The sequence below is a fragment of the Cynocephalus volans genome, chromosome 9, assembly GCF_027409185.1.
Source record: "Cynocephalus volans isolate mCynVol1 chromosome 9, mCynVol1.pri, whole genome shotgun sequence".
Taxonomy (NCBI): Eukaryota; Metazoa; Chordata; class Mammalia; order Dermoptera; family Cynocephalidae; genus Cynocephalus; species Cynocephalus volans.
The window spans coordinates 122,063,652-122,084,677 of NC_084468.1; the positions used below are offsets into that span (position 1 = coordinate 122,063,652).

A 21,026-nucleotide genomic window follows, 5' to 3' on the forward strand; every position below is an offset into this window, starting at 1 on the left:
TACTAGGGAAAGGTGCTACTTAATCTCCCATGTCTATTTCAAAGTGAAGTTTGGGCATCAAAAATTTAGGTTTCCTTCTGCTCTACATTTTAGACAATTAGTTTTTTTCAATATATTCTATGAAAAAGATATCTTATCAAGAATGCAGGAAACTGTCTTTTCACAGAAAAAATTCATAATAGGTTATTTGAGAAGTTTCTCCATCAAAACCCACTATCTGGGGAGATAAAGAGAAGAAGAGGAAGAGAGAAATTCAAACTTACCTGTCAGTTTGATTTTATTCTGAGTGTAAATGGTTTCATAGAAATTCTATTCCCATAGAATCTAACAGGTTGTTTAAACTTATAGTTAACAAAACCCACTTCTAATTAAAGCTCATAAAACCTAACAAATCAGTCATTCATTCATGCATTCATTTATTGAATTTATAAATGTAATAAACATTAATTGAGTACCTAATAATGCTTCAGTCAGTGAAAGACAAAATCTGCAAATACAGGCAATGAAAGGAGTCCAATAAATCAATTACAACAGTGTACAATGAGTTCTATAAAAGAGATATGTGCCAGGTGACAGAGTTCAAGGGTTAGGTCCTGAATCAACTTGGGGAAGTTTTCTGGAAGAGGTGACTTTTGAATTCAGTTTTGAATGTTGGTTAGAAGTTTGCTATGCACAAAGTAAAGAGATTGGAGTGGGATAGGAAGATATAATTCTTGTAAGAGTACACACTGTGTAAAAGGAAATAATGGCATCTTTTCTTTGCTGAACTACTGAAAAGATATTTAACATGGCTACAGAGCATGTGCAAAGCTGGAGAAAGAAAGCTTTGTAGCTGGAGAAAAAAAAGTGACAGATTATGGAAAGTCCTATATGTTATGTGGAGTAGTTTGAATTTTATTCATCCAAAAATAAATAAACATACATGAAACTATTGAAAATTTTGACCTTATTCTGTTTCAGGAAGAATATTCTGGGGAAACGTGTAAAGGCTGAACTAAAGAAACACAAGAATCTTGTTAAAGGCAAGAAATGAAAAGATTAGCACAGGTAGAAATGGAAAAGGAGCTAGATATTTCAGACCAGAGAAAATACAGATGTGGGCCATGAGGAAGAAGAACGTTTACAAGGGACTGCATCTGCCAGCAATTTCAGTTTTTAGTGTAGGAAATTGATGTTAAATGGGAAGCGCCAACAAATCCACAGTATCAGTGATAACTAAATCCAATCATTAAAACCGAGGCCTTCAATTTAAAAGAATACAGAATATACACTGCTAATAAAGAAAGCAAAATATGACATTTATTAATGTAAACTATCAAATGTTTATTTAAATTTCCATTTAAAATATTTTTTAAGTAAAAATATTTACAGAAACAAAGGTTGAAGCAACTAGAAGCGTGACAGCTATATAGATCTATATGTATACATGAATACAACTGAAATTAAAGTCAATGCAAAACTGAGTGGCATCATATTGCACCAACATTTATTTCATACAAAAGCACATGCATGAAGAGTTTCCATCAGATGAACGCATACTTATTTCATAGCATCTTACCACTTATACAAATAGCCCATAAACACCATCTGGCAGTATGATTGCTGCACCAGAACTCTCCCCAGAGGGAAATCATTTAGCTGTAGAAGAATCCATTTTATTTCACATATTTCATGCTGGTGCTGGCACCAGTGCCAAGGAACCCTAAGAAACACAGTACAGTCAACAAATAAAAGCATTTATATCTTCATAGTTAAATATCTTAGTATTCCTAATATGGTTGGAAAGTAGATGCAGAAAAGCAATTTTGCTCATTAAGAATTTCTCAATCAATACAAGACATTGTGTTAAATTTGTATAAAGTGCCCACACAATCACTTTTACAAATTTCATTATCAAAATACCAAAGTGAAGAAACACTGCCAGAGATGAGGACCATTTAGGATACCGAGGATCACTCTTTCTCAGCTGGATCTTTCTGGATCACCAGGCCAAACCCACCATGACCCCACAACATTGAGAAAGGTACAAGATCATGACAAATGCATTCCAGATTCAACATAGGGATATAGCTGTTCTATCAACTACAATTTAAGTACAGATCAAAGAAATGGCTGCCAGCATAACCTTCAAAAGTAACCTGACTACCACTTTCCCATTGGGCTAAATTGATTTCATTGTTGTAAATTATTGATGCTTTCCATAGAATATAAAAGGTATTTAAACAGATTCATATATAGTACCTAATCATGTGTTAATATGTACATACCAACCAACACACATACAAATTTTTCTGCCCCTTGACAACTAAAAAAGCAGTTCCTAGCTCATATTGTAACACAAAGCTCTCTAAACCCATTTTTACAAAGTAAATCCAGATATACATATAATAAAAAGACATGAAATATTCATCATGAGATGAATTCTGAGTCAATAACTAAAAAGTCTCTACCAGTGCATCACTACTGCCTAATCTACATTATGATAAGTAAAAATCAAACTCTATAAAATTTAGAGTCAAATCTTTGTCAGAAAAGTAAGACAAATTAAGTTCACCAAACATACAGTACAAGAAGCCATTTGTCTTGCCTTTTTCTGACTTGTGCATATAATAAAGCTACAGGGAACCAACATGTAGCATCCGTGAAACACAACTACATGTTTGTTCACTTGTGTGGCATAGGGAGAAAACAATGTATTTCATGATACTAAGTAATACACTCTTAACACATCTGATGCTCATGTTTGCAAAGTTCTCAAAATGTTGAGAGGTACTACTAAACACTATTGTGTTGCAATCCATTGATAGGGAAAAAGAAATTTGGGGCCAATGTCTGTTTTCAAAATAAACAAGCTTTTAAAGCAATGTCATACTATTGCTATGGAATCTAGGAACTGCCTGAAAAGAATAAAATGTTATGCCACTCTCCGAACATGGATGACATCAAAAGAAGAACCCAGTTTTTGAGATGCAGGTGTTAAAGGTTTAGTTCCAGATTTATAGCAGTAGTAATAACATCCACGAGGGAAAACTGTTAGGTAACAAATTTCTCCAAGGAGATGATCAAAATAATCCCAGATTATTTACAATTGTTAGAGGATTCTGATGGTTTACGCAATAACCACAGCTATATATATTGCTTTTTGCTTCCAGAGCAATAAAAAAGTGCTATGTGGTAGTGCTTGAAGTAATTCTTATACACAGTAGTTTAGTGTAGATCATTTCTATTCTGTTATAAGCATACATTCACTTGAAACAATCTGTGTTTTATTTCTCAAAAATAGTTTTCTACTTTAACATAATATGTCTTATATTAGCCAGTAAATGGAAATTTGGAATGAAGGAGAAATTCTAGGGGAAAAATTAATTCAGAAATTCTTTGAAATAGGATAATTCAGACCTAGAACCACAAAACCACATTGCATTACCTCCTAATGTGATATGACTGTGCGTCCAAGCATACACCTCATAAGGTTAATTAGTAAGAATATGTAAGCTCTAACTTCACAACCCTCACTGAAGTCGGACTACTCACAATCCAACCAATTTGTATAGCCATAACATCTAAAAGCCCAATATTTCTTCACACAAGATGCTGTGCCAAAACACCGTTGCACGAGATGCTCAAAATACAGTCACCACAGCAAAAGAGATAACTGTGTGTTAGTCTTTTCTCTTTCCTCTGGCTTTCTGTGTGGCATGGACTTTAGAGGCTTCCACAAGAGGTAATAAGTACTCAGCAAGCAGTTCTTCTAGCCAATAAATTAATTCACTTGAAAGTCATACTTTTTTTTTTTTTCAGTCAGTAGTGTATATGTAGAGGGAAAAAAGTATGTTTACTTTCAAATCAGTGCAGCCACCTGTATGGCTCTCAGATGCCTAATGCTCCACAGTTTCTTGAGAGAATTTTCTCTATAAAACTATAAAGGCAGTTATTGATACTGTAATGTACCCTTGATCCAAGTACACTGAAATACACACATGTAACAAATGGCTATTCAGAGACCGTAACCATCCTCTGTGCATTTTAAAGCCAATTGTAACAAGGAGGAGGAGGAGCGGTAGATTCATACTAAGAAAATCTAGGTAGTTGTATAAATTCAAATTCAGATTCATATACTATCTTGAAGCTATAACGTCAAAAAATAAAGGGAATCGTTAATTCATTCAAAGAAAACAAATCGTTCAAGAATATCAAGTTAGTATTGTTATGAAATTGTAAAGAAGGACACTATCTCACAACATATGAAAAATTGACTGTTATCTCTTTTTAAGTACAGTACTATTATGGCCTATACTTTTAGGTATTATATATATTGAGATATATTTTAAAATACTGCTTATGGGAAAATTAAGCTAAAATACACTTATAGGTAATAATTATTTTGCCCATATATAAATAATGTAAACAGAAGTTATCAGGATAACTAATTATTTACTCTAATTTAAATCCACCATGAGCTTCTTGCCAGTTACACAATGCCATGTTTTAATTAGTGACTTTGAATTGTTAGGAAAATAAAATGTAACTGTGTAAACATTATCAGCACCAACATACTGCATATCATGTAGGGTAAAATGAACCAAGATTATAATGGAGTAAAGTCAAATTTCTTGAGTCATCTGCATTAAAATCAAAATTTCTCTGTATTTCTCTCCAAACTAAGAAAAAGAGATGCAGTTCAAATCTATTCATTGTTTTTCTGTCATTCAGAACTGACATATAAAATATGATGAAGGTGAAACTATCTCCTTATATATCACATAATCTATATTATAAGATAGCCACTTATAGTTATGCAGAGATACTTCAATTAATGCACAACTTTAATATGTAAAATATAACCTACAAATATGCCATACTTATTTCTAGCAGAAAAATAATGGAAGTTATTTTACCTTACTCAAAGGGACAGATGCAGATTTTGTTGGGCTAGAAGTATGTACAATTTTGCTCGTCTTCAAGAAAATCAGTAGAAATTCCTAATGCAAAATTAGGTACAGGACTTTGGAAGGGGCATGATTAAGTGAGGGGCATTGAAGCTTCCCTCTTATTAGCTTCTCCGGATAGCCACTTAAGCACAACAGACAATTTCTAATATTTCTCTGACTACATTGCATGTTATATTGCATAACACCAAAATATTGTCAACTCCCATCATTATTACCTTTCATTTCCTGCTACTCTGACCTTCTGTTTTCTGTCTTTTCATAATTTATACTCAATTATAACAGATCTACTTTAATAAAGGTCAAAGTTGCTACCTTTCTTTGCATTACATTCATTTGCAAATCAAGATAAAATAATGAGTTTCCTGAAGACTGGTTATAGTTCATGAAGAATTCTGTTATATAATTATACTCATGTTAACCATCTGTTGATATATCAAATAGCAATTGGGGAAACAATCTGGAAATTTGTTTCAACGTGCATATTTTAGTATTATAGAAACTTCTATGCATTGCTAATGTAACCTAGTAAGCTGCCCTAATTTTGTGCCAGCAGGGCTGGGGAGATACAGTGTCTGTGCATATGCATGCACGTGCACACATCTAACTTTTATCTTTGGTACAAGAGTCAGCCACCTTTTCTAGAACAAATCTTTAATCTTCTAAAGAAAAATAAAAATAGGGTCTACCTTCAGGTGACCAAATCACCATTCATAATAGTCCAGTTTTCTTCATTTGATCAAAGGAAAATAATCCAATACTTAAAAAAATGGGATCAAAACTCTATAAGAAAAAATATTTACTGCAAATATTCATAGCTAGCTGTGTAAGAAGAACCATTTTTAAAAAATCAAATTTCATTTTGGAAATCTTTACTAGGTCTTTTAAAATTATAATTAAATACTTGAGACTTCATGTACCCAAAAAAGAATATTTGAAAATAGCATATTAATTATCTTAAACTACATTAGCCACTTTTACTTTCTGAGTTATAATAAACTTATAATATGCATATCAACATTTGAATATGCACATTGGTACAAGTATGAACATATAATAGTATATATGTGTGGGGGAGTATATATATAAATATTCTAAATTTATGAGAAAAAATTTACTTTGTATGAAATATACATGTATATAAAGTGTGCAGGATAGTTCTTGAACTAGAATTTTTATATGCTACCATTTTGAATAAAAATTATACATATTGATTCCCTGATTATGATAACTCTATGCCTTCTCATTATGTGTCCTAAAAATAAGCTGAAGTACAATTTTATCTCTATACCTTTTTTTAAAATTGCTGACTGACTTTCTGTCTGGTTAAAATGGTATTACAATGACATTATAAATTTAATAATACAAAAATCACTTTTGAAAATAAAAGAATAATGAATATATATGCTAGTTAGCTTGTACGATGATACATTTAAAGAGATGTTAGAGCCAAAAACATGCAAACAGATAAGATGATGAGACGAATCTGCAACTGTCAGTGTAAGTACATTACCTCAGAAATAACCAAGAACTACAAACCTCTCCTGAGACTTTACCATTTCTTTCATTAGGCAAGAAAAAACTCAGGAAGAGTTTGCTTGTTTAAATTCTACATGCCTAGACTGTGTAAAAAATAGGAATATAATATAAATTTTTACCTGTGTCAACATATAGTAGGGAGAGAAGTAGACAAATGAACAATGTATATTGGAAATAGGGACTACAGATAAAGTTTTGAAAACTGTATGCTAAGAGTAAAAGGAAAGAATTGTTATTAATTCACTTAGAGACCCAAACACTAGATTCAGCTGAAAAATGTCAGTCTTGGATATGTATTAATTGTTATCAAGAGCAAAAACTGAAATTAGTGAATATAAATTGCTCCAAATTATAAATTATTATTTCTACTTTGGGCAATTGTCTATTAACTCTATGTATCTCTTAATGATTTTAATCAGTATAATTCTTCCAAAAATACTTATTTTTGGACAAAAATTAAAGGATGAAGCATAAGCTGGCCATGACTAACCACTTAACCTTAGATGTATGCAATGAGAGTTTTAAAATGTCATCATTATATTACTCTCGTTTAAAAATTTCCCAGTATTTTCTAATCCTGGCATTACAACAACTCTGAATACACACACTCATGCAGTTTCTCCTTCTTTCAATGAATTTCTTATCAGTTATCTCTCTTTTGCAAGTTGAATGATGATCAAGGTGAGGAAATTACTGACAAAGCCTAGATATAGAAGTGGAAATGTTTTAGAAACATCTGTTACACATCTTATTTAGCAGTGACATTTCTTCCTCAATTTTTATGTAAATATTTGTCTTTTCCTAATTGATCTGGACAGTTTTATCTGAAGAGATATTATAACTGAATAGTATGTATTAGGAAATCATAAAAACTGTCAAAATTCATCTCCATGCAAAAACAATCATAAAATTTCAAAAATTGTTTAGAATCACTAACATTGCATATAGATATAATTATATTTGGGACATTTTCTTTATTGGTGATTTCTCTCATGTTGATATTGTAACTTGAAGTTTAAAAATACATGAATTTAGATATATTCATCAACGGGTAAATTATTAGTGAAACGGGTGGTTGTTCTTAAGAGGATTTCAAACCAAACTTACTCCTGCTCTAAGAAGTGCTATATACACTCTCTGATCAAAAGGATTGATATGAAAACAAAATGGCACATAACCATGGAACTTCCTGATAATGGGTTTAAAAACATCTAAGACAGTAAATTCTCAAGGGTTTTTACTGAAATATAACTCCTGGATTTGTCTCATAAACAAAAGCCCCTAGAAGCTCATTTTTAATGTATTCAAGAAAAAGGACAGAGGGAATATTTCTCTCTTCTTTGTTCAAAATGCTCTGGAAATAATCCATTAAAAAATCAGTATGTAAAGGGAGGCAATGCAATTCCAATGTAAAATAAATGTCTTTCCTCTTTGCCATAATAATGACATATACTTTTTTTTCAGAAAAATAGAAACACTTTTCACAGTATAGTCATCAACAATACATAAAACCATGTTTACAAAACCCATATATACAGAAAACCGCTCAGTCCTCAATTTGAAGTTTCTTAGCCATGATAAGATATGTTGCAGAGAATTACCATGAAAGTAATTGTCCATTCCCTTAGTCTTTTTCCCTAATCCCAACAGGTAGGTATCAGAGACTCAGGAATTGGGTGAACCCATGGTACAATTGCGTATTTGCTTTCTATAACTACATGGGGTTACAACTAATTTCTTAGAAATTAGTCTGAATACACTAAAAGATATGAATAGAAAGACACAACCGTTTCCTTTAGTCCATCACCAAAGTTGCAATCCTCTGTATTTTCAGAAGATGAAGTCAAGATGCATATAGTGTTTCTGTCCTTGGGCAGATTGCCAAGATTTTAAATGCATTAGTTCATGATTTATGACAATCTTCTTCTGGTATGACTTCCAATATTATTTGTAATGTTCTGGTAATTCTGTCTACAAAAAAAAACAAAGAAAAGAAATTAAAATGCACAGAAATCAGAAATACATAAGAACAACAAAATATGAATTATTTTAGATTGAATACTGAGAATCCACAACTGCCTATTTCATAGAGCACTTTCAAGAAGTATTTACTTCATTAGAATCCTGTCATGCTCAATTAATTCATTTTCACTTCTGTAACTTCCCAGGATGACTTCTCAGCAAGAATATATTAATATTTTGTATTCACCTAAGAACTTTTATTTATGAACCAGGAGGTTGAAAATGTTTTCAGACAATAGGACCGAGATAAAAATAAATGTCCAAAAATACACTTCATATTCAGTTTAAAATCAGTTTGTTCTTTTTGCACCTATGAGATCACAAACAATTCCTCAGAAGAATCAGAATATAATTTTCAGTCTCTAATTCATAGTGTGATATTGAGTAAATCATATTCTCTCCCAGGGCCTCATTTGTCTCATTGGCAGAATGAGAGACTTGAACTAAATCAGCAGTTGTCAAAGTATGGTCCCCAGACCAGCAACATTAGCATAACTTGAGATGTTCAAGTTCATCTTTTCAAGTTCAACCTTAGACCTACTGGATCAGAAATTGAAGGTGGGGGTAGCAACCTGTGATTTGGGTAGACACTAAAATTTAGGAATCATTGGCCTAGATTATTTCTTTGGTCATTTTATCTCTGGTCCTAGAATTGTGACCCTGGTGTCTAGGGACGTTAGTTCTTGTTTGCCTTTTATCTTTGTAGCTAATCCTTATAGAACCTCCTCAAATTTCTACTAGTCCTGGAGCAGTCTAGAGCCTATCTTCTTGATGATTTCAGACCAAAATCATCTCTTCCAGGCATATAGTCTTTCTTCTCATTTATGATTTGTTACCTGTAATAGCCCTTTCCAAGCAATATTTAATATCACTAAAAAAGGTATTTTTTTGTCTTTTGCTTTATAACCATGTTCCCCAAAGTTGTTTTCCTCAGCAAACTAATTTTTATAGTCTGCATTAATTGTAAAGGTCCCAGCCCAGTATTGGCAAATGTTAAACTCTATGCAAATGTTTCTTAAATAGATTGTATTTTGTCACAGCCCACTCTTTACACTGAGATGTAAGTGGAGCACAAGGAAGTACTCAAGAGCATCTAAAGCCCTTATCTACAGAAGTGGGAAATGGTAAAATTATTCTATAAAAATAGGCTTTTGTGGAAAAAGTAAATATCAATCAGTAGCAAGGGAGATGTGGCTTTTGTACTCAGAGAAGAGGCTAGGCTAACTGAGAGTAGGGTAAAAAAATCAAGAGGTCTTAGGCATCTCCAATGGTCAGACGAAACTCAGTGCAGTTAGAGACTTTCTCTGTAGCCTTCCTCCCTGGAGAGGTCCTGCTGCAGCCTCCAGAGCTAATCTCCATGGCGACTGCCTTTTTTCCTCAGCATCTACTCCTACACACCCAACACCAAAGTCTTTTGCAGAAGGGTTTTTCTGTATTCCGGGGCCCCAGCCCTTTGCTTTCTTATACATCTTATTTCCTCATGTCATAACAGTGCATCTTTTCCAAACGGGGGCAACTTAGATCCTGCTGCTTTCCTAGTATGTCTTTTCCTTTCTGGAGACTCAGTCTGGATCCTCTATTCAGCAACACATACAAGGCCAAAGAATATCTCTTCTGGTTCTGCACACCTAGTCCTTTCTCTTTCTCCATAATCAGTCAGTCCTATTAACAATCTCCCCTTCAGCTTTCTGATGCTCTCTCTTGGGTTCTCAAGATTTGACTAATTTTCATCATAATGGAGATTTCTGCAGAGTAACTGGTTTTGCCCATTAGAAGCAGCTAGAGTCACACCAACTTTTTTTTCTGGGTTATCTTACAGCAGTGGGGTCAGACAAGGGTGCTCAACAGAACCAAGTAAGCCTCTAAGGAAGCTTCCTGCTTGCCCAGGAAAGCTGCAGAGCATCTGGCATTCAACGGCCATGTCTACATCCATGCTCATAATGAGGCTTTTGGCTTCCAGGGTAATCAGTCCCATGATACTACTTCTTTAAATAAAAGTGAGCCAATGACTCTGCATTTGGTGTTTTCAGTAACTGCAAGCTGCAGGACAAAGTAGCAACTGTAGTACTTCTACCTTTGCCTTTATTCAGTAGTTGTTCCTGAAATAAGTTGAAAAAACAAAGGACCTTGCAAAACCTGATTTACCCAACCACACCTGGTACCAGCACGGGAACTATAGCCAAAATTGAGTAAATTTATGAAGTAGTACAAAGCCAATTTCCCCCAGAAGTCATAGTAAAATAATACTATGTATTTTCTTTTAAAGCTTTAGAACATTTTCACATGCATGATCTCATTTTATTCTTAAAATGAAGATAGTTTAGGCCCCTAAGAAATGTAAGCAAGCTTAATTAATTTAAAATGTTGCATGGCAGTCATCACGAAAAGTCTGTCAAATGCATTAACTCACTCTCAGTGACAAATCATAAATGAAGTTATCTTGACATACTGCATACAGCATATGCTTTTAGGACTCTGGAGTTGCAAAGTCACTGTCCACAAAGATGGATTATAGTCATTCTGCTGGTGTTGCCCAGGATAATTTTTCATAATCAAAGATTTGGTTTAAATAAGGCTGTCCTCCATATCTCTCCCTGAGTGAGAGGAACTAAGTTCTAGTAACCCCACTTGCTCTCAGCTGTGACAGGGTTAGGCTGATAAATAGAAGCAGCCTAGTGAAACAGCTGCTGCAAGCCAAGGCCTAGGTTGCCACGTCTTGTTACCTCCATGTGTTTGCATATGTCTACGGGGTATCTGCCTGTTTCCGTGTGTGAGAAGTTAGTGTTTTTATGAGTAAATAAATATATAAATAACCAACCAGAAGAATTAACCACTCTGTCACAGATGTCAGAATAAAAGCTTTCTGTATATCTGACTATTCCCTTATGAATACATTTTCTTTTCACCCTAGTAATGCTATCAAACAAAAAGTGGTTCAATACTGGCATCCTGTGGCCAAAGAAATTCATCAATTCTCTGAAAATCTCAGATCCTTGGGTTCTGAACATTCCCTGGCTGGCCATACTAAGCAACCGTTCACGATTTTCTGAATGCTGTTTGGTTACCTCTCATTTTTCATGGAAGCAGCCTTGCTAAGATATATCTTGATAGACTACCATTTTCACAGTGCTAGTCTACTCACGTATATTAGGGTAAAATAAATGATAATATTAATGCTAAAGAATTTTACCAAACAAAAGAATATGATATTAAATCACTGAACAAACTGCTCCAAGCAAAGTCTCTCTTGGCCTCCAAGTTCACACTCTGTTTCTTTTTAACAAAAAGGACATAGTTTGGTGAAGGGTCAGATGGTGGTTCAGGACTCTGTTGTTTTGTGTGTCTGTGTGTGTTTTGTTTTTGCCAAAGGCTAAGAAAATACTTGCTATTGCAGCAATAAATATTATGAATTTTCTTTATTTTACTACAAGAATGCTGCCTAAGAGGAAAATCAAACAAAATTACAGAGGATTGTTGCTTTCTGCTCCTCACTTTCAAGGCTGCTATAAAGATAAAGAGTTACAATGATCGCAGTTTAAAGGTAGAATTGCCACGCTCCCCAGTAAGACCTAATGGCATTTTTGAGAACCAAATAACCATTATGGGACTACTCCATTGCAGCTAGTTTTCACAAATGGCTAACACTAAATTTGGAAGCCTTGGAGTTGCTCAAAACATCATTAGAGACAGAAAAATAGCAAAAAGCTTCAAAATTACATGAGCGTGGAAAAACATCAAATAAAGACAAAGCATGAAAACTGCTTGTTGATATGAACTGACAAAGAAATAGTACAAAATACATACATGTTAACAAGAGGAAAGAACTTGAGAGTTGGCTAATGATAATCAGGAGGAACAAAATATCTACTAAGTAGGATGGAACAATGAATTTGCTCTTTCATCATGCTCCATCTCATTTTAGTTCAATTCTAGGGTAACCAGCTCTTTCTTCCTAAATTTTCTTGATATTCCGTGGTGCTCAAGGGCTTTATCTGTCTCTACCTAGGATCAGAGATAGGCATAGATCTAAAGTGATAAGCGCTAATCTGGCCTAAACATTAGAAACAAGTAAAGCAATCCCAGTGGTAAATATACATTAACAAGACTTTTTTTTTTTCTTCAGAATAGGCTCTATACTAAATATAGAGCCTAGATACTAAATACATTTAGTATCTACAACAGATAAAAGCTAACTAAAAATATTCTATAGAAAACTAGTGTGATCTAATAAGAAATAGATATTAAATGTTCAGTTAAGGCAATCAGTGCGCCTGTGTTGGCCTTAAAGAGCCTAACCTATATTGTAAGCCTTCTTTGTGAAACAGTATTACTAGCTAGGAAACAAAATCCAGGTGAAAAGAGTACTGTAAGGTCTAAAAATATCAAATGCCAATTAAAGGCTAATAAAGAGAAGTAACAAAATTATGCTTTAAATGACTGACTTCTAAATGAATTTGTTTAGCTCACTAGAGATTCAATATGTATGTTGTTTATTTTTTTGTTTTTTAGTAACACTAATATTATTAATTAATAATTTTACCAGAAATCCTCATGGTATTTTAAAAATAAATTGTCCATCTCCCTGAGCCCTGGTTTCCTCATCTGGGTGTGGCAACAACAGCATGTCACACATCAATCTTCTTGAAGACTGACTGAGGTGACAGTGTAGGGTAAAGGGCTCAGGAGAACCCCTGATGGAGACAGGCTTTCAACACAGGCTGTTCATATGTGTTCTTTGTACCTATTGATCGACTGTATTTTCCCCTCCCCCAACTTAACTGATCGCCAAGTCCTGCTATTTTTTTCATCTTAATATCTTTCACTTTTCCTCAGATCCTTTTGAAGCTGCCTGTGTCCAGACCCTCCTCAATTCTCAACAGGATTACTGCAGTAACCACCAAACTCAATTCTCTGTCTTCAGCCTCAACCCTCTCTAATCCATCCTCACTGCCCACAGGGTGATTTTTCTAAAACACAAAATTGCCTGAGTTTGAATTCCAGCTCTTCTACTGCATATCTGTATGACTCGGAACAAGTGACATGAATTCTCCTGTGCTATGACTCAAAATGGGGATAATAATTTTCCCTAGCTCAGAAAGCTGTTACAAGGATCAAATAAGGTCATACATTTGCAAACACATAGAAATCAACCAATAAATGGGAGCTGTTATTTTTCTCTTCATTTTTCTTGCTGTTAGTATGATCCTTCTGTAATTCACCATTCCTTTTAAGGTAGTGTTATAATTATTGTATTGAAGACACTGTCGAACTCCCCGGCAAGTCTCACATCACTCAGCAAGCTATATGGTATGATATAGAATCACTAAACTGCATTCAACCCAGAAGAAAAAATAATTAGGTTAGAAAGGGATTCACAGGAGCAATTAAGCCATGTATAAAACTGCTGATAAAATTCTATCTAAAAAAGCTGATCTCCTAAGAAATGATTAGAGCAGCCCAAACTAAATATCCTGAAAGGATTCCATGGCTATACCCTAAATGTCCTTTTTGCCTTTTCTTCTCTCAATTCCAATTAAAATGTAATAATTACTCAAACTAACAATTGTGACTCTTGTATTTTTTATTTTAAGATATTCATGTTGTATGTGTACATTGGTATGGATTTTCTACAACACAATCTCTCAGGAAGTTCTGAAACTGCTTACAAGTCTTACCTGACATTCTTCTAAACCACTTGGGTTTCTTGTCCCATATTATAAAGAGATAGTACGCAGGGACCCCAGTCAGAGTGATGATGAAGCCCATTCCTGTGCTAAATGGGTCCGAATAAAGAGACAGTGCAACCATGAAGAAACATGTGAAGGAAAACAAAGCTGGAATGAACAGTGGTACCTGGAACACAACACAGAAAAAAAGAAAAGTCATTTCAATCATAGTTCGAGAGACAAAAAGTGAGTTCAAGATAAGCACACCAGTCATGTGATGTACTTTAGTAATACACTTTAGTCACGTGACCAGGTGACAGGCACCAACCCACCTTACCTTAGTAGCAAGATCTCTTTCATGGGGCACAGAGAATGTATTAAAAATACCCCCTTTGATTTAATCTAATTCAATTTAATGTAATTTAAATTGCATTTTTTAAATCTTTGGCTAGAGCAAAGGATAGAAAAGAATGTTTCATTGGAGATGTCCTATTTGAATTATTTTACTGGTTAAGTATGATTATAATTTACGTTTTTCATTTTTAAAAGACTGACTCTTTGATAATTATGATTAGAATCCACTTTAATGTAGAGTCAAAAGCACCGGCTGCTTGTTACATGTTAAAGCCTTTCGGTGCGTATTGATTTTCTGTTGAGATTCACAGGAATAAAACAAGCCAACTCCTATTCAACCGCTAACAAAGATGCTGCCCGCGTTAGGCAATGAATATAATTAGAAACAAATTTTGACAACATGATTGACAACACTGTCTGTGCCATTTCTTAAAAGCAAATAAATAGTGAGATAAAATCAATCCATGAACATTCGAGGCTGCAGGAGATGATAGGCATATTCTTCAGCCCTCCCAAAAGGAAATGCCTAGTCATGGTAAATGGGCATTCCATTAATTGGTAAATGCCTGGTTCTTCTCTTTCTCTGTATATTTTGTATTTCTGTTCTTTTTAGAGTGTATAACATAGAAAAAGAGCAATGTAACAAGTCACAACATTTAAGTACTTAAAATGCCTATTTTGTAAAGCAGCATCCTTTTTAGAGTTTTAATTAATAACGTGTCAGCCTCCCTCTTTCTCAGCATGGCTATCCACTACTATTCAGCATGAAGATAGAGAGAAGTATCTCATACTTGGAACATATCAGGTCATTGGACACATTCATGAAAAATCAACATAAACATCCATTAATACTCTCTCTTTTCAAAAATGTGGCATACAAAGCTTAGTATATCACATAAAAAAATTTGATGAACTATTTTTTCCAAGCCAAAATAAACCCACTATGAAGGTACTATCTGCAAAAGTGAAACATTTTACTCCACAGGATGCTGGCCCCTGCCCAACCTCCCACCCCATCATCTAGTTATGACAAAAGGAGGACTAGGTATTAGGGGAAAGATTTATGTAAACCCATCAAGACTGCTGAGGTTACCTTGAAAGGACGATGCATATCTGGGCATTTGTATCGAAGATAAATCAGCCCGGCAACTGCCAATCCAATAAAAAGCCACCTGGCAAAACTGAGGAAATTCAAAAGACTGTAGAGGTCTCCAGAGAAGAGCATTATCATTGTCAAAGGGTGCTGGGAGGAAAAGGGAGAAAAACCAAGTTTGCTGAATTAAACAGCAACACAGGTGAAAAACAATAATGTCACTACATATTAGTATTATCTTTTTCAAATGATTATTATACTGATAAACTATCATCCTGATTAAAATCTAGATTTGACTAACGTCTTTTCTATATTCTGCTCTTATGTGCCCTTTACACACAAGTAACAGTCTCAGAGTGCTATCATCATTACTGTGTATTCCAGTGAAATTTTACAGGGATGTTTTCTTTTGGTTTTAGTTCCTTTTACATTTGAGAAAAGAGAATGTGTTTTCAAAGAGTGAAAGACAGGATATTCAGTGACTCAGTACTTAAAGATCCACAGACTGAGATGATTAATCAATAACCAAAGATAAAAATTAAAAGTGCACCCAATTGGAAAATTCGCAGAAAGCTCACAGAATGCTTTCTGATGAGCTCTTGGCTATACACACACATGAAACACAGCCACTTAGAGGTTGGCTCTTGAGGGCAAAATGTTGACCTTTTCTTCCTCCATGTTTACTCCTTCCATGTGCTTGCCATGTGTGACCCTCATGACCTTGAAAAAGAAGGAAGCACAGAGATCACTACAGCAAGTTTCTGCAGCTGCACATGCCAAGGACAGCATGACTGATAGCAGAGGCTTAAAATGAAAGCCTCTTCACAGAATAATACATTCTGTTCCCACAAGTGATGGTAACTTTCAGATTCCACACAGAGAGTATGCATACTTTAAAAAGAAATTTCAAGGAAACATTCTGAAACAAATTAAATGCATGAAAAAAAAAATGTTCAGGGCATTCTATGGTGCTTGTGACAGCAGATTCCAGTTGAGAAAAATGCTACAAAATCGTAGGTAAAAATGAATATAACATTGCCAATGGGTATTTGAGGACTTTTACACCGTAGACAGTCTTTTGTATTCCACATTTCCCAAACATTTTCTCTGCTTAAAGAATTCTACAACTCGAATTTAGGTGTTAGTTCTTTTCTTTCTTTGCTGTAGGGTTGCTCTCAATTGTCTCACGTTTAATCACAGAATCATTGCACTGTCTAGGATTTCGTCGATTCTTTGAATGATTTTGTGTGCATTTCATTATAAAGGCCCATGATGAGACATCTGGGTATTTTTGGACTGTAGCTTTCAGCTCCACTTTCAGTAAGTAGTTGGGACTTATTACTCTACATTCTTTTCTGTGAAGCTCTCTGTCAATGAGAGGAGCTGAGCTAAACATTTTCCTTAGTCCTCACAAAGTTCTACAAAGGTAAAAAAAAAAAAAAAAAAAAAAAAAAAATGATGCAGTTATTGCCCACAGCATCAAATACAAATCAGAAACACTGAGTAAAGGGAGGCGATGGAAAATATCCTGCCTCCCAGACTCTACCGTGACATACTCACACATAGAACCGATTTCTCGGTGAATAAGAACATAAAGTACTATCTAAAGTCTGGTTTGAATTTCTCTTTGCTAACCTGTTATTTGAGTTTATATATATAGATATACTTGTTAGTATGCATTACCAGGACAATAACAGCTGGCAGAGGAGTATGCTTGCGGACATGAATCATGGAGAGGATTTCTGGAAGGTGACCCTCTCGAGATGCAACAAAGAATAACCTGATGGGAGAAAAATGTGATAAAATTGATAATTTCAAAGGGAAAATTCAGAAATCCCAGGGAAAACTTTCATCTTTTTCATAAAACATGGTTTATCATTCTTAGGTGATTATTTAGGCTTCACTTTTCTGATAAGGTAGACAAAATCATAAGAAATCTGAATTCAAATTTTACAAAATCTGCCAACATAGTATATTACTTTTTTGAGGAGAAACAATGGCAATATCTGACTCAGCATAGCTCTCCCTACATATAAACAGCTGATTATTTATGTATAATCTGAATTTAGTTCCAGATTCTTAGTATCATATGTGTGTTGTCAATAAAATACAACAAATACACATACACAGAGCATCCATATTTATTTGATTGGGTTTTAATCTTATCATATTAAAAAAAAGGGACTACTGCATCAAACAAAACAAAGGAGACACAGAGGGTGAGGTGGTGATTTCTGGAGTCTTGTACTTTACATTTTTCTTGGCACCTTTAGAGAAACAAAGATTTTATCACCAGAAATAAAATACTGTTGTTAGACTCTGTAGACATACTATTAAAAATGCCACGGGCCTGTCTTCAGAGATGGCTATGAGTAGACAAGCAGTGCCCTCTAATGGGCAGAATAAAATATGCTGTTGATACTCGAACCAACACTTCAATCTTGCATGTCCCTTTAAAAACAACAGGTTTGGAAGCACTATTTCTTTTCTTCTTAAAGTTATCCTTACCACATCCAATCTCAAAAACAGAAATGTGTTTCTGGAAATACATGAACTCACTCACCTGGAGACAGCAAACACACCACCATTCATAGAGCCAAAGCAGGAGAGGGCAACAAAGATCGGAACTGCTAATGAGAAATTTCCCAGTAGCCGCTCAGAAAAGGTCTAGTGAAAGAAAGAACAAAGCAAATTAATGCTTTGCCAGAAAGTGGAATAAAATGAAACAATTTAGGCCAAACTTGCTCTATGACTTTCTATTAGCCTGGTGATACGTGTATGTTTTGTAATCCTTCTCTTTGGGTAGGGTCAATCTAACTCCATAGACAATTAATAATCAAGAGCAGGTACCATGGCATTGCTTGTTGCAAAACTATGGGCGAAGGTCCAAACAAGCACCTTCTCTCTACTTTCAAAAAGCAGTGATCCATTTACTGAATCTTTATCAACTATGGTATGTATTGTCTCTGACTCTGGTAAGTGGAGAAAGCTCAATTCAGAAATTTTGCTTTTGGCAACAGAAATCCTGCATGATACTCTCTCTTTACCCTGGAAAGCTACATTGTTATAGTGAAGTGCAAATGTACACTGAGAAGTATCACAGATACTTGTTTCATACAGCAATCTCACTCTTAAGGTATAAATCAAATAACTGATGACTTAGTCATTTATATATGAGCATCCCTGAAAATCATTTTGTCAGAAAAATCACACTAGCTGAACCTCTGTTTATGGAGTCACTTTCTCCCACTCAGGTATGTACCAATTCCTTCATAGTTTCCCACAAAAAGGCTAGAACACAAACACTGCACAAGTCTCTAACAAGCCACAGAATATGTAAAAGATAAACAAAACTTCTGAAAGTTCCTTTTATGACATGGTATGTGCAACATTACAAATTTCTATGAAGGATTTATTTTTCAAAAAAATATGTGGGGTTCTTTAGTTGTCCTTGATGCAGTTGATGCTATGTAATTAATGGACCACATTATGCCCAAAGAATAAGTGCTGCCCTTTGTCTAGGAAGATGAGATGACTGACCTGACATCAGCAAGCTTCGTACATTTAATTGTCTGGTAGGGCCTACAGCAGTGGGCAAAGTCTTTTTTAATACAGTGAACTCGTACATAGGTTCACACAAAATGAGATAATGTATTTCCTGTGGAAGTTGCTGATATGAGGTAATACTGACTATTTTAAAAGGAATTGACACCAGTGCTGAAGTTAACTTTTCACCCTTCATTGTTATGAGGTCATGAATGAATGCTCTCTCACGAGTTAAGTTTTTATGCAAAATAAAAGTATGTGTCACCGAATAACAGTCCTATAACATGATCTTTAGAGACAAAGATGGTACTGTTGTCAAATAAATTTTTTAAAATACTGTAAAATTATGTGTATCTACTTCTTAGGGAGTTAAAATGCACATTAGCAACTTTAATATTCTGAAGTACTACAGCAATAACATCTGTTTAACTTTGAATAACCCTGTATTTCCCAAATTTATAAATATTCCAGAACTAGTATTTGAAAGGATATACTAGAAAAATACATATGCTCCAAATAAAAATTCTTAAGTGATATTTTGGGAAAAGAACTTTAAATTAGAATTTGAAAAGTTTATAAATAGGAAAGAATAAATAATAATTTTCATACCCCAAAATGCATTATTTATAGTCAGTAACAGTCCACCTGTACTTAAAGACATGTTGGAAGAATAATGCCTTCTACTCAATAAACTTTAACAGATTTATCAAACATGTATATGTGGAAATGTTTTACAAGGGATTAAAAATAAAAAGAAATCATATAGGATTTTAGTTGTATTAGTTAAATGGAATAGGCTAAGGTGTGCTCTAAATATTTAAAATATCCATTACCATTCAGCTCAAGAAAAGATTACTGAATTTCAAAACACTTTCTGTTGGAGGGAGCTACTATAAAATTGCATCAACTCATTAACCTAAATTCAAATTGGCATTTTCCCAACTTGGACTCACCACTGCCACTGCATTTGAAAGCAACAGCTCCTCAGCACTAATGGTGGTAAAGTAGGCCACATTTGTTAGCACATAGCCAGTGGTGACAATGACCATGGATATACAAATTGCAAGGGGGACGGTTCTGAAATGCACAAATGAATCACTTATTAGTTATCTTTTGTTAATCATTCTCTGGTACAAAAGGAGATAACAGATTAATTCAAATGCAGAATATACAGCTATCTGTGATCATTATAGGCTCTATAGGGTATGTATAAATATTTCATCAGGGTGAAGTACCACATATTCCTTTGCAAGTTAATAAGATCCACAGGGGCAGACACTTTATCTAGTCTACTGCTATACCCCCAGAACATATGACCTATCCCATTCTTGCACTCCATAAATGCTATAGCAGTGTTTCTCAAACTTGAGCATGCATCAGAATTACCCGGAAGGCTTGCTGAAACAGACTGCTGAGTCTCACCCCAGAGTTTCTGATTTAGTAGGATCCGCATTTCTCACAAGTTCCCAGGTGATTCTGATGCTGTAGTCCAGGAGACCACACTTTGAGAATCACTGTCCTATATACCTTTCTAATACTAATTCACAACCTTGACACCTTTCTGACACTAGTCCTTGAAACATTTCTCACATTCAATGTTTTCCCCTTCAGTAGCTTCCATTACCAGCAAATAAGTGCAGACTTTTGGAAGCATGATGCTGGGGTATAGCTACCTTTCTAAATGATGGCAATAATAATTTTGTGTATAACACAAGAAGCACAAAAGTGTTCACAATAATGACTTTGCACTGCCCTGCTGTGAGTTCAAAGGAAGTTCAAGATCATGAGTATCTCATAAAGCAATAGCACAGATAATCCTATGAAATTACAGGTGACATGCTGTGAAGTACAGATGAC

At 34.6% G+C, this 21,026-nt stretch overlaps 1 protein-coding gene across 1 annotated transcript in view; it reads right to left on the reverse strand.

Moving 5' to 3' along the window:
- Window positions 1-8,391: 8,391 nt before the first annotated feature.
- Window positions 8,392-21,026, reverse strand: part of SLC7A11 (solute carrier family 7 member 11) — a 63,490-nt gene continuing 50,855 nt past the window's right edge. Inside the window, exons 7-12 of the mRNA XM_063107481.1 lie at window positions 20,123-20,246; window positions 18,187-18,290; window positions 17,307-17,403; window positions 15,624-15,773; window positions 14,186-14,363; window positions 8,392-8,459 (exon numbers count right to left, since the gene is read on the reverse strand). Of these exons, the coding sequence (XP_062963551.1) occupies window positions 8,392-8,459; window positions 14,186-14,363; window positions 15,624-15,773; window positions 17,307-17,403; window positions 18,187-18,290; window positions 20,123-20,246 (721 nt within the window). The remainder of the gene's footprint in view (window positions 8,460-14,185; window positions 14,364-15,623; window positions 15,774-17,306; window positions 17,404-18,186; window positions 18,291-20,122; window positions 20,247-21,026) is intronic.